We start from the raw sequence: 15,013 nt of genomic DNA, 5'->3' as shown, positions 1-15,013 counted from the left end.
TATATATATATATATATATATATATATATATATCTGTGTATATATATATATATATATATATATATATATGCGTCATTATGAAACCCTTCTTACCTCAGAATCATCATTTGATACCTCTTCAAATTGGCGTCCACTGTGATTTCACCTTTCTTTGTAGACGCCCTTGATATCCTTTGTTCCCGCATTGTTGGCGTATTATTCATCTTTTGGGTTTGCTCCTGTTACATAACGGTACAAAAGCAACTCTGAAAGCCCGTGAATCCAAAGGGAGGTGATTATCATGTCCATTATTTGTTTTGTTTTTGTTTTTGTTTTATTATAGTGATTCGATTCGAGATATGCCTCCTTTCAGATGCTTCGCAACACTGAAGTTAGTCCAAAGGGAGGGGCATATACATGGAATGACAAAGCCTATACTAGTGGCGGCTACACACACCAGTGTAATACAGCCAGTACTATGTATTCTAATGGGTGTATTGTATTGTATTATTATTATTATTATTATCATTATCATTATCATTATCATTATCATTATCATTATTATTATTATTATTATTACTATTATTACTATTATTACTATTATTACTATTATTATTATTATTATTATTATTATTACTATTATTATTATTATTATCATTATTATTATTATTATTATCATTATTATTATTATTATTCTGGAAAACATATTGTTTTAAGTTTGTAAAAATCTAGGCAAAAAATGAACAAGGATTTTTTTAATCATCAGGGAGATCGCTCCAATGCAACGTCTGGCTATAAAACCTTCATCTATTATATTTATGTAAATGCCGGGAATATAATTACCAACGCCATCACATAACAGGTGTTTTTATTATTATCAATAATAATTGATAAAATTTGAATGCTTCCATTTTATGATTAAACGAGAGGAAGTAACAAAATACACACTCCGTAGGTCAATAAAATCTTTTTAAATTTAATCAAATCGATGGGCAGACAAGACGACGTCATGGGCCCGGTATCCAGGTGTTTAGCCTCGCGGCTCATTCTTGTGACGAGTGACGACACCGACTGATTGAAGAGAGGGTAGGGAGGTACAAATTGGTTGGTACGGTAAACCCACAGAACTCAGAATAAGAGTATAGAGGGTCAGTAGTACTGGTTGTATAGATGATTTTGATCCAAAAAAAAATATGCTGGCTGTTGACTACTTTTCCACTTTAGAGATTTTATTTAGTGCGTAAGTACACATATTACATTCCAAGAAATTGATTCTAAATAAAACCCTTTAGATGTAATTAACATAAATATGCAAATTAACCCAACGGAAAAAGGGTTATTTTTCATTTTGGTAAAAAGCCACCTCCATTAACTAAGGGCCTTTGCCCAAAATATATTTTCATGTATTATACCTTTGAGGTACTTTTTAATATAAAAAATCTTCTATGTTATTTATTTTTATACCTCCGTGCTTTTATATAGGCCTCCTTCATATTTTTCATGTCAGCCATAATAACCTTTCCAGGTTAGTCTAGAAGGTTCTCTGATATTCAGGGTCTCTATAAATAAAATAATGTAAAGCCTATCAAAAACATGTGACATTCCTAAATATGGTCATGAAGTGGTCATGATGACATCACGTCATGACCATATATAGGCACATCATGACTATATATGGGCACATCATGACTAAATATGGCATACAGCAGTTTTTTTCCTAGAAAATTTGGTAGTGTGGACAGAGCTTAATGCTTTATATGTAAGTTTCATTACGGTTCATAGATTGGAAATGCTATTAGTCGTGAGAAAAAATAACCCAACAATTTTCATGAAGAATTATAATTTTGAATATGGAGTGGGTCATGAAGAGGGTCATATAAAGTGGGCCGGCTATATTAAAATTCTAAGAATTTTTAAAAAATAATAATAGCGGTTTTGGTCAAGGATAAAATGGGATCAATCCCTCGTCATCATGGACAGATACCTGACATGGCCAAGGTCAAATCAAATTCCTCTAACCGGATACCACGTATTTAATATGTAAGGTTGTGTTCACATTCACAAAATATTGGGAAGAGTAATGGAAGAGGGTGGAAAAATAGTCATAGAAAATGTAATTCCTGAACTCGGAGCAACGAAATTATAATAGGAATATGCATCATTCCTTCCCACCATTTTCCTGATAAGGTCATATCTAAACAATCAATGAAATATTTCGGATTCCATTACCTGCCCGTTTCTATTGGCGTCATGCAAATAATGGGCTCGTCTTAAATCCTAATAAGCCAATCAGCATCTATCCATTATACGACAATCAGCATCATACGTCTTCATTCATAACTATTAATATGGTACTAGCCAATCAGCGTCATCGATCAACCAACCAACCACAACCATGGATTCGTTAGCGTGAGAGAATAATAAAATAACGTTTGTTGATGTTTTGCCAAAACATTGTCGATTTCTGAAGGAGCAAGAACCAACGATTACTACAAAACAAAACACAAAAACGCGCGTATTTGTCGAAGAAAATGGCTGAGAAAATATATAAGCCACTGGTAAGTTAAAGACGTTTTTTCAGTTTGGGTTTGAATTGATATTGTTATTGAAGAGTTGATATTAGATAGGGCCTACTATAAGAAAACAGGACTGGTGTGTATTTATTCGTTGATATTATAGAACTTGACCATAATAAAAATCACAGTTTGGTAAAATGGAACTACTGAAATGTTATAGTTTATATTATAATAATGTACGTTTTATATAGCGTTCTGCACAACCGTAGCCTCAGACAGAGCGTTTTTCCATTGGAACGATGCCTTTGAGGCTTTGGGGGAATTTCATGAAAGATCAGTCACCCACTTGTACTCCTGGGTGAAGGGAGACAATGTTCCTAAGGACACAAGTGATTTTCAGAACGATTGTTATTCGCACCCCCGAACAAGGATGTCCGGGCCACAACCCTTGCGCCACCACTTCCACTAATAATCTTAAGTGAGAAAGATTCAACATTCAGTACCGGTCACGGAAGATCATGGAAGAATAAAATTTTCATGGCGCCATGAAATACAATCTTTTAAATCGACAATTTTGGAATTTATAAAAAAATATTTGTTTCTTCAAGTTAGCTTTGTTTATTTAATTCATAACAATAATAATAATACTTAATTTATGGTCAGTTGTAATTGTTGATAGGAATGCATCGTTCTCTCAACGTTCCATAGAAACATAGATCACAGTGCTTTTTATTGTTAATACGGGCGTGTCAGATCCGGTTAAATTGAATGAATGTATGGTCTAACCATGGAGGAATTATGGTCTAACCATAGAGGTGATAATCTAACGAACAAAAACCATTAAATAATAGCCTTCGTGGGTTTATCAACGCATGACTTAAATAAAATAAACCCACACATTGGTCTTATTCGAATAACCTCTGGTTATTCATTATTTCCATTATAATTGTTATTAATTTTGCCGGCCGAGGGAATAAAAATGTAGGTAATAATATTCATAATTATTTATGTTTATTTTAATTTTGCAAGCGTTAAATTAGCGTTGTCATTTTCTATTATAAGACTGCGGCGGTGTGTTCGAGTGTCACGAGTGTTACAATCATGATCAACGGGTTGTTTCATCAACACTGCGCGGTTTTATAATTATTAGGCATCATATTATTTCCATGTATTATTATAAATGTTGTGTTCGTATTCTGAGAATCAGTGTGTTGCCAGTTGATCGAATAAACAACACATCTTGCCACCAACTGTCGGTAATTTATGTATTACCATAAAAGGCCATACACTCAAGTTTCCATGGCAATTCTGCTGATGACGCAGGCTGGATCGTTCTAGAAAACTTATCGTGGACATGGTGATATCAGCATTCGTGTGTCCTGAGATAAATTGCTTTATTATAATTTTTTTTTTTTTTATAGCTATCGAAGGTATTAGGTCACTAAATATCAACTGATGATGTTAATGGAACATTAATTTCTGATGGAGGTCTTTGTAAGAACGCTCTTCACACGTTAATTTTTCTTTTCAATTTCGATGAGAAATTGTATGTACAAAATTTTCCCCGTAGTATGTTTGTGAAATAATATTATAATGAATGAATTGCGTCAATGGAACTCAGTAGGATGAGTTTGGCAGTGTGCCAGCCCATGGATCATTGGCGGATGGAGTATCATCTTATCAGGTGCTTCTTCCTTTTGGAGAGGTTGAATTACTAGCGTTCATCCCACCATGGCGGTATCTATTTTTATACCTCCATGATCCCACACCCGCGAATGCTTAATAATAATATTAATAAATAAAATACCCTAAAAATGAATAATAATAGGCCTAACAATAGCAATAACAACAATAATAATAACAGTCAACGATAATAACCACTAACAAACGAATATTTGTAACATTGGCCACAGTTAAATAAAATTTACACATTCTTCATGATTATGAGGACATAGCGAAAAACCGCAGAACTTATAAAGATCCTGGTTGAAATCATAATTTGGTTTGATAGAAAGCATTGAATTCGCCAAGTGACGAATTGCATATTGCCTTTAAAGGAAACGAAACCGCATTAATGATCCGGGGGGTATGAAAACGCCTTTGTCGGCAAATGAGGCGTATTACTAGTTAATAATTAGACCCATATCCAACATAATTAATAATTTTTATTCGCATAAGTTTTACAGCGGGAAGCCTGAATTACAAGATGGAAACCACACGTTAAATTAAATAGTTTTGAAAAAGAAAGCTGCGAGTAAAAAGTACCGTAATAGAAAGTTTGATTTACGTAGCATAGATAGAAATTACATTCACAGCCTATGCATAACATTTATTCTCAGTTTACTATTGTCTGTAATGTTGACGTGGATTCGCCCATGTATCCGAGCTTTATTTTATCATGTAAAAATATTATCAAAGAAGATGCAGAGTGTATGAAGATCTCGAGTCACCATAGGCGGGCTCAAGGGAGGCCCCAGCCGGCCCGGGCCCCACTAAATTTTGTCAATTTTTTTTTTAATTGGGAAAAAAATGTCACTTTCTGCCATGAGAGGTGCCCCATAATCATACAATTTCTTACCTCATCAGCCCCAACCATGGCGGGGCTGAGGTAGTATAGACGGATCTAGGTTTAAATTCGGCCAACCGGGTTTCGACAAACTGGATTTCGACAAACTGGGAAGATACCGTATTGGCCCTCCATCTGTAAAAGTCTCTCTTTGGGCCCCCGAAAATTTCAAATTTCTGGATCCGCCACTGGTCTCAAACACACAAAACAACAATATCCGGAATCGCAGACCTCTATATTGTTTTTAATGATAGCACCTGTATGTAATGGCGTTAGGTTGAAGACCGGTCGGATATTGCACCTCTATATTGTTTTTAATGATAGCACCTGTAATGAAACAAAGGTTGAAGACCGGTTGGATAGGCCTATATAATGTTTTTTTTTTAAGTAGAAGTTCATAATGCCGAAGCCGCATATTTTACCGAAACATGTTAATAATTAACCTAAGCAAGCAACAACCCTTTTCTAATCTTGGAGGTAATATCCACTTATTTTAATACGCGTGTTCATGAGAATATTGCATTAAAGGCCTGTTTATACTATACTTGCAAGGATAACGATAACGATAAAAAGTATTGTTAATGAAAATAAAAGAAATAAGAGAAGTTTTTACACTAGGACGATTTGATAACGATTTATCGTGTATACGATAACAACATAATTTGACAAAACGATTTTATCGTTTTTCCATCATTATGACGATGTCATTTGATTTGATTTGTCAAAATAATAAATCGTTATCGAATTGTCCTAGTGTAAAGACTTCTCTTATTTCTTTATTTTTACATGAACAATTGCTTTTTAGCTTCTTATCGTTATCGTTGCAAGTATAAACAGGCATTAAGAATTAAGTGCATGGTACACACACTTTGTTTACTCTTGAGACGCGGTTTTTGATAAAGCGGTTCAATGCCTCTCCATTAATTTAATCATCGCTATTGCATCCTTCCGCTTGACCAGCATTGAACATGTATGTCACACGTATCCTTGTTCGGAAGACTACAGGGTGCTGCTCTGACACTGACACCCGACTCCACGCGGAGATGGCGTCATATAAATACATGCTTAGCCTCACGTACAGGGAGACAAAGGGATGTTTCCCTTTCTACTCATTCAAAGCCTCCAGCGTTGACAGTGATGTGAATTTGACGCTAAGTGTTCCAAGTATTGTATAGGTAAAACCATGTTAAACCCCTATTTAATACCTCATATCTTGGTAATGCATTCTCCCATCGACCTCAGGCAGCGACCTAATTCGTTTGTGTAGTGAATTTACATTCTGTTAGGAGAGTGGAGTAACAAAATAATAGCTCCATTGGCATTATACACTTTCCCATTGAATCATTTGAATTTAGAGCGGTAACATTTATTAGCACTAGGCCTACTTTTCTTTTTGCCTGGAAGAACGTACCGATACTAATACAGTACTATAGAATGTTTCCGAGAATGGCTCAAACATAAACAAGTACACTCATGTTGTGAGACCAAGTTTTAAATCTAGTTTCAACAAGCACACTATTCATTCCGGTATTCATTCTACCTGACCAGCTTCTCGAGAGATAAGCCAGTCCTGTATTATTTTCTCCGGACCGTATTGAGTTCGAACATTTTCGATAAAGACATCCGTTTACCTATTATCCTCAAATGGGTTAGTTACCATATGGTCAATGATGACCACGTAGGATTAAAGTATTGCCTCTTGAAACAAAAGTGGAGGTCAATGACTTTCTATTTCCTATCACGTGTGTACGACAGATCCAATACTAAGTACGGCCCACCAATGACCAAATATGGAAACATTTCAGTATCATCTCTTATAGAGTCTTCTTCTCATTGGCTGATGATGAATGACTGTACGCTTCCTCGTACTCTACCAGGAATCCAATATAGTTAATGAAAACAAAAACAATCCACGTATCTAAATAGCGTCAGTTAATACTTGAAGTTGTTATAAACATTGACGTCTTACTAGCTCTTATAATCTAACACTGAGTACTGAATAATGGAGCCTGAAAAGGTAAGCTACAGGCGTAGCAGGCTTACTTTAATATTGCATCGATTCCCCCTTTAAATTTATTTTATATTCCCCCTTTAAATTTATTTTATCTACCTGGGTTAGTTGGTTTTACCCTTGCTTTACAGTGTAGGCCTAGGCCATTGTGGAGTTCCTTGTCAGTGTCACACCTTACTGAACTTATAATGTTAACTTTTTAACTAGGAATATATCAATTATAACTTTTTCACTTTCTTTGTTCGTTTATTTATTGATTTATTTATTTCATGAATAATGATTTGTGTCTTGTCCGGGTCAAGCTGAGACAAGCTCCTTCTAAGCTTGATCCAAATTGATGGATGCTTGTATTTTTTTCTTTTTTCCCATTGATTGAATAAATGTGTGTAAAGAAAGAATCAGAAATTGATTATAATAATATTTACATCAAAATTGCAATGTTACACGATCAATTTTATTGCAATTGTTTTATCCGTGTGACCCAGTGCTAATTACATTTGCCAATGAGGTTGTGTCTCTTCCACCTTAAGACTATATGCATAATTTAATATTGTCAGGAATTTGAAAAGTAGTCAACTACGTCTGGCCATGGAGCTATATATTATGCAGTCAACTACGTACGTCTGGCCATGGTCTGGCGTATGCTGCAAATCAGTCATTATTTATAAAACCCAGTACCTGCTGCAGCTTGTGATACAGTATGATAACAAATGATAGATAATATATAATCAGTGGTAATATTATAATGATTATAAAAAAAAATTCAAAAATAAATAAATTCAAAAAATATATACACAGTAAGTCAGTAGATAGTACAGATCACAAAATAGAATGCACAGGTAGGTCTTTGTTTGTTTGGTTTGATATGGTTTGTAATAAATTTATTACAGAAACTGAAATTAATTGGAATTCTATAATCAAAACCAACTGCATTCCTTTTAACAAGTTTTAGTTCTAAATTTAGCTTTAATTTTTGGCTATTTGATAATGATAATGTTATCGCCTGTTTGATGATAATTATAGCAAATTATCTTTCAGTTTCTTTGATACAATAGTAGTAGGTTTACAATCCTGCTACTATTATAGCAAATATAATTGATATTTTGTAATTTAATGCTAATTTTATGTTTCCATAATGTACATTTTATTTAAAGATGATTTGTCCCCTGAAAAAATGTTTATCTTGGTTTTTATACTGAGTGATAATAAAAAAAATAAAGTATGTCCAGTGACTGGAAGTGCTTATGGATAACATTTTTTTTTAATACACTACTTTCTATGTTTAATTTGATAATTTTTATATGCTTCAAAAATTAGCAAAATTAATTTCAAAAATGATTTTTATGTTTTTTTTTGGGTATGAGACAATTTCTTTTTAATGTTTCCTATTAAATTTATACAATGTGCTATTTATAGTTACATATAGGAGCAATAGTAAAAATATCTGGCTTTAAGTACTTTACTGTTGTTTTTCCCTTTGTTTTTGTACTTTAGAATAAATGATTGAATAATAACAATAATCAATATGACTTGTTCTTAGTAATAATTAGTATATAATTATATACTGTTAGTGTACAAGTATACCAATAAGGAATATTAATGGTTTAAAATTTTATTTTTAGCCAACAGCTAACGGGCATGTAGCCGTTAACGCAACTGAAGTACCCCATAATAACGATGACATCCGATCCAAAGACGTTTCGGACCAAGATGAAAACAAGGTTCGGGGAAACTGGTCAGGACAGTTTGATTTTATGCTGTCTTGTCTTGGGTATGCAGTGGGTCTTGGAAATGTCTGGCGCTTCCCTTATTTGTGCTATTCAAATGGAGGGGGTAAGTTTATACTCTTTGAAATTATTTTTCATCCCATGTAGAAACATCATTTCGTTTTGGAACACTGTTTTATAAAGCAGTTTTAAAGTACCATTTAGATTACATCAACGGTCCATGTGCTAAGGTGGTTGTGGGCCCCTGTCAGGACCCCTTGTCAACGAATCTCTGGCACCGTCCCTGTTTTTTTTACCTAGTTTTTTGTAATCATTAGTCTGACAACACTTTATTGGCTAGCGAATCATTTTGTTGGCTGATCTCTTCATAGTCATATTCCGGATCAATAATACTTAAATTTAATTTCTGTACTTGTCATCGTCATGTGTTTGAAAACGTGACATGGCATAATCCTGTTGGAAACGTAAAAAAAAAATTATAGTTTAATGATAACGTTTGTATGTGTGTTTATTATTTTATTAAATAACATTAGTTCTATATCCAAAAAAAATATATATAATAATAATAATTTCAGTATAGTAATTTTTTTCATGCTCCATGTAAATATATATATATATATATATATAAAATAAAGTCTCAGTTATTATGTTGATATCGAGAGTTGATTTGATGTCAACAAAATAATTAATCGTTTAAGAGTTGAGCAAAATCAGGCATGTTAAAGCTACTACTTGCAAATCTTAAAAGGGATTTTCAGCTTTGTACTGTGCAAAGCATTTTTCTGTATTCATTATTGATATCCGTAACATTCTTATTTTAAATGTATATAATTAAACACATAAGAATTTTGATTTTGATGAATATTTTAATATAGGACTATTAATGAATATTGTTTAATATGTCTGTTTTAACAGAATTTGTTAATAGTTCTATCAGACAAATTTAGTTAATAAATTTAAAATAAAATAAAAACATTCACAGTCAGGGTGTGTAACTTTAGGTTAAAAAATTTGTACCGTTTACTCAAAATATGTAACATACAGACACTTGTACCTAGATAAATATGATTTAAAAGATGATTATATTTTTTACAACCTCTCCATAAATAAAGTTCGTAATATTCTTACATGTATTTTTAGAAGACTATTATTTAAATTTTATTGATAGAGATATAATTTTATGATGACGATGATGAAGATGATGTTCATTAATGAATAAATTGCTTAATATTTGTACATGTATTTTTAGAAGTCTTGTACAGTAATTTAAATGTTATATATAAATTACCCTACAAAGTTTTGAGAGAGATAATTTCGTGATGAAGATGATATATCTGATGAAGATCCACGGTCAGTTAAATATTTGACGTGCGTGGTGGACGTCAAATCCTTCTTCCTGTGCAGCAATGTCACGTTTAATCGCATGTGCATTCAACATTAGCATTGCTTGTACATCAATAATTGGTTTTCTACCCTTTTGAGTTGTTAAGCACTTTAATAATTTAAATGCCTTTTTGATAAGTTGTGCATTTATAAGAGGGTTTGGTTGCTGGCAAGGGGATTTGAAATGTCCATCCATGGCTATCACTGTCATCTCCAATTTAAAAGCATTTTACGTTTTATTCTACTTTGCTATTCATATGGTGCTTTGTTTGCAGAAACAAAGCACTCCCACATTACAATTCTAATTATATTTGCTGGTATAATTAGAAATAACCACCCACACCCAAACAGATAAGTGAACTTTCATATGGAGCAGTATTGAAAAACATGCAACAAAAATAACTGAAGAGGACAAAATGGAAGAAAATAAGCAAAACTACAAAACAATGTTTTATTTTTTTAAATGCAATATGTGGTAAACGAACCTTCCTTATTGTACACTAGTACTGTGTTTTGTATTTAAATGTAAAATTTAAAAAAAATTATAGCACAGAAATCCACTTTTTGTGAAAAAATACACACCAAACATTAGTTTATATAGGATATAAATAGCATAATCTGTTGATGACCTGTGAATTTATATATTGTTTTCTTTACAGGGGCATTTTTAATACCATACACCATTATGCTGTTTTTCGCTGGTATCCCACTGTTCTTCCTTGAGCTTGCGTTTGGCCAGTACTGCAGTCTTGGACCCATCTCTGCATGGCGTTCAGTTCCGATTTTGCGAGGTAAATAAATCATTAATTTCTTTCTAGTGTTTATCTAATACTATAAATGTATTAGAATACAAATATTAAAGGCGTGTATGTTTTTTCGAGATTATGTTATGGAATATTTTTTGACAGATTAACCAGTTTTACAATTTTACATTTATATATATTTTTCACCTATTTATTTATGTTACATTAGTAATGTTATGTTAGTTTGTATATCCTGGAAAATAACCACATTTTTTTTTCAAAATGTGCATCAAGCCTTCCTATAGTAGTTCAAAACAAAGTATTTTTGGATGATGCTCGTAGCCAAGAAAGCAATTAAAAACACATCAACAATAACTCTCTGTCGTAGAGTGTTCTTTTATTTGCTTTTAAAACCGTTAATGAAGATTTGAAGAGAGTATTCTGTATACATCAAAACACAAGATACAAGATACTTTTATTGAAAAAAAAATGATCAATGACTTTCATTTTGACCGCTTATTGGCACAAACTCAAGTGTAGTGGTTAGGTGCTTCCCCATTTCTTTTGCAATTATTATTTGCGTACAACTTCCTTGTACAACCATTGCTTAATTGTCCCTAATTCCTTAAACAGTTTCTAGTATGGTTAAAAAGGAAAAAAAACTGCTACAATAAACAAGAACAGAGGAAAAACACTCCATCCATTTAAGATAGATATGTCTAAAATTTTCTTAGGCCCAAAAATATTTTTCTTCTTGAATCATGAATATTTCATAGATTAAAATTGTTCTTCATCCAAGCATCCTTGTTAGTATTATACCCCTGGAAAGACATGCAACACCATTCATCTCTATCAATTCAAGCTAGTCTCTGTGTTCTTGTTGACGCCATATTGGGATTAAGTAAATAAATGTTACGTGCACAGTCAGACTGAAAAGACGATTTTGTTAACCTGGATTTGGAATATTTGTCACCATATTTAAAAATACGGCCAAATGAACTAGAACACGTCCTAAAAGTATACGCCACGATTTAAAGTTATAAGATATTTTGGACCGCATTTCTGATTAAAAGTTTTAAAAAAATATTTACAAATATTGCTTATGCGCCATATGATAAGCAGTCACATCCTATTCGCCTTAATGGTAACCTTGGTGAATGGAGAAATAAATCTACGTTGAACTTGCCTGTAAGTGGCCTGTATCTGTACAAGCTTGCAAATGCATCTACTGACTCAATATAAAATAAAAAATATTAGGCCTCACAAATTGTTCGAGTCTTTTGTTTCTCAAATGGTGATTAATTCTTTTAATTATCTTTTGCATATAATGATTTAATTTGTAAATACAGTACAGTATATTGTTTTTTCCTCTATGTATTGTTCTCTAAAGGTTTCTGATTAATCCTTGTGGCTAAATTACATATCCTGAACAACATACAGGCTATAATCTACAAGCACAATTCAGGTGTTAAATTAGTGAATTTTAATTAACACCTGTTTATTCAAATTATCAATCATATTTTTTCTTTCTGTAGGAATTGGTTATGGAATGATGGCTGTGTCTTTCTACGTCGGTATATACTACAATGTCATCATCACTTATACCATCCGTTACATGTTTGCCTCACTCACGAGCAGTCTGCCGTGGGTTGGCTGTGACCATTCATGGAACTCGATTTTCAACTGTGCTGAGAAGGTCCAGGAATGTGTGCATGGCAATGGTACCTTTGTCACATTTAATAATACGTGCGATAATATTACGAACTACAGCGAGGATGAGTTAGCTATGTACAACATCTCTGCTGACGGTAATAAAACATTATACGTAGATCCATTCAAGGAGGAACGCCATGGAGCAAGTGAAGAATATTATTTGTAAGTTTAAGTGGTTAAAGATTCTTGTTTGATGGTAGAATCCATGCAAATCTAATCTTAAAAGAATTCAGTTATATTAAATTCTCATTTAGAATGAGCATGTTAACAATTTCCAAAGAGACAAAGGTAAAAAAATTAGGTTTTGACTGATTTACATTTGTTACTTTTTATTACTACAGAAATGCTTAAATTTCTATTGCCAACTAATAATTCAGTACAAAGAATATACAATGGTAATTGCCAAGAAAAATATTTTATAATTTTCAAATAAAAGCTAAATAACAGAAGTAAGCAATCACAATTTGGAATTTTATTTTTAAAGTTTTTGAGCTTATAACTAACAGGACTTTATCTTTTAGTGTAGGATAGATTCTATAGTAATTTTACAGTCAAAAATATTACCCTTAAAATATTTATGTCTGGCATGTGATGTATTTTTAATTTGAAATAAATGTTAAAAGCAAAATGAATCACGACTGACTATGCAGTGACGCAGGCATGATCATTGAAACTTGTTTGTTTGAATCCAAATATCAATAATCATTAGTTTCTTGTTACTGACGTCAATGAAATAGCGTTACAGATTCAGGCTCGAAGGTAAAAGGCCGCAAAAGGTAATCGGGGGTTTTATTTTTTAAGATTAAATCTGAAGTTAATTCAGTGGAGAGGGTTTAAGTAAATTTTTTTTTCCCCTAGATACGAGGCCTTGCAGAGATCAGATAGTATTGAAGATACTGGGTACGTCGTGTGGGAGCTGGCACTGTGCCTCTTTCTAGCCTGGGGTATAGTGTTTGTCTGTCTAGCAAAGGGCATAAAATCATCAGGAAAGGTTGTTTACTTTACAGCGACGTTCCCCTATGTCGTCCTCTTCATTTTACTTATCAAGGGCCTAACTCTGGATGGACATCAGAAGGGCATCGAGTATTTCATCACACCTCAGTGGCATCGATTGAAAGACCCAAAGGTGTGGAAAGATGCTGCTGTCCAGATTTTTTACTCCCTTAGTGCCTCGTGGGGTGGTTTAATCACCTTGGCTTCCTACAACAAATTCCGCAATAACTGCTTCAGGTAATTTAACAGTCTTGCATTATAGATGTTTACTGCAGTGTCTTGTACTGTGTCTTGTATTGAATCAATAATCAATGAAAAAAACTAAATATAGAAAATTCATAAGAAATAGCACCTGTCATAAATCAAAATAGAACTAGAATTGTAATAATTGGAGAGAGTTCATAGGTTGCCATAGGCTATATAATCTAACCATCATGATTATTGTTAATATCATTTTCATGATCAAATTTATCTTAGATAGTTTTATTTTATTATTAATGTTATCACTAAATTATTATTATAATTATTATTATTATTATTGATATTATTATTACTAATGACATTATCATCATTATCATTATAATAAATCATTTTATTATTACTTTCATCTTTACCACATAATGTAGCCTTCATCAATTAATTTCTCAATTGGTTTACTTATCTTTACAGAGATGCAATGATTGTCCCAATTCTAAACTGTTTAACAAGTTTGTTGGCTGGTTTTGTCATCTTTTCTATCCTTGGTTACATGGCCAAACAACTCGATATGCCAGTGGAAGAGGTAGTAGAACAATGTAAGTAAATAATAACAATATAATAACAAACTAATTATTACATTTTAGAAAGATGTGCAAAGTACATTGTAAAATACTAAAGTATATAGATATTACATCATATCAAATCACATTATTGCTAGCATTAACAACAATAGAAAAATTATTAAAAAATAAAAATAAGTAGGAACAAGGAAGCATTGCCTGGAAATATACATAGAGTAGAAAATGTTATTGCATTAGGACTATTTTGTATGCAATTCAAATATTTAATCATCTTTAGCAAAAAGAAGATAATAATAATAATAATAATAATAATATGTCGGTCTTATATAGCGCTTCATGCATAAAGCCTCTTATAGAAATAAAATGTTTACATGTCTTAAGAAATAAGTGGGTTTAATTAATTACTTGTCCAAACATTGGTTAATAGAGAAAGTCTAGGTATGTATGTTTCAGGAAGTTATCTTGTATATTTTTTTCCTGTATTCATGTTTATTTTTATCCTATATTTGTTACATATCAGGAAGCAGACAAACGTTATTACTACTGTTGTGAGGCTTTTCAATCTCTGTCATCAGTTTCTTGTTCCTTTTTCAAGTACAGAAT

General features: G+C 32.5%; 2 protein-coding genes across 3 annotated transcripts in view; one reads left to right on the top strand and one right to left on the bottom strand.

The window, feature by feature from the left end:
* Positions 1-218, bottom strand: part of LOC117106316 (hydroxysteroid dehydrogenase-like protein 2) — a 12,990-nt gene extending 12,772 nt beyond the window's left edge. Inside the window, 1 exon segment of the mRNA XM_033247688.1 lies at positions 94-218. Coding sequence (XP_033103579.1) covers positions 94-203 — 110 coding nt within the window. The 5' untranslated portion in view covers positions 204-218.
* Positions 219-2,379: 2,161 nt separating this feature from the next.
* LOC117106293 (sodium- and chloride-dependent glycine transporter 2-like) lies at positions 2,380-14,453 on the top strand. Of its 2 annotated transcripts, none has more exons than XM_033247653.1 (6): positions 2,380-2,537; positions 8,695-8,905; positions 10,842-10,973; positions 12,461-12,800; positions 13,497-13,868; positions 14,301-14,453. In XM_033247653.1, the coding sequence occupies exons 1-6, from the start codon at positions 2,511-2,513 to the stop codon at positions 14,431-14,433; spliced, it is 1,215 nt and encodes a 404-aa protein (XP_033103544.1). In that variant the 5' UTR covers positions 2,380-2,510; the 3' UTR covers positions 14,434-14,453. The 2 variants fall into 2 exon arrangements, with proteins under 2 accessions (XP_033103544.1, XP_033103545.1); XM_033247654.1 differs by lacking the exon at positions 2,380-2,537 and adding an exon at positions 6,949-7,078.
* The last annotated feature ends 560 nt before the right edge of the window (positions 14,454-15,013 follow it).

Source organism: Anneissia japonica, unplaced genomic scaffold, assembly GCF_011630105.1.
Source record: "Anneissia japonica isolate Jap-2015-1 unplaced genomic scaffold, ASM1163010v1 scaffold287767_len825999_cov190, whole genome shotgun sequence".
Taxonomy (NCBI): domain Eukaryota; kingdom Metazoa; phylum Echinodermata; class Crinoidea; order Comatulida; family Comatulidae; genus Anneissia; species Anneissia japonica.
The sequence above is the reverse complement of the archived record's forward strand: the minus strand, read 5'-3'. Positions and strand labels throughout refer to the sequence as shown.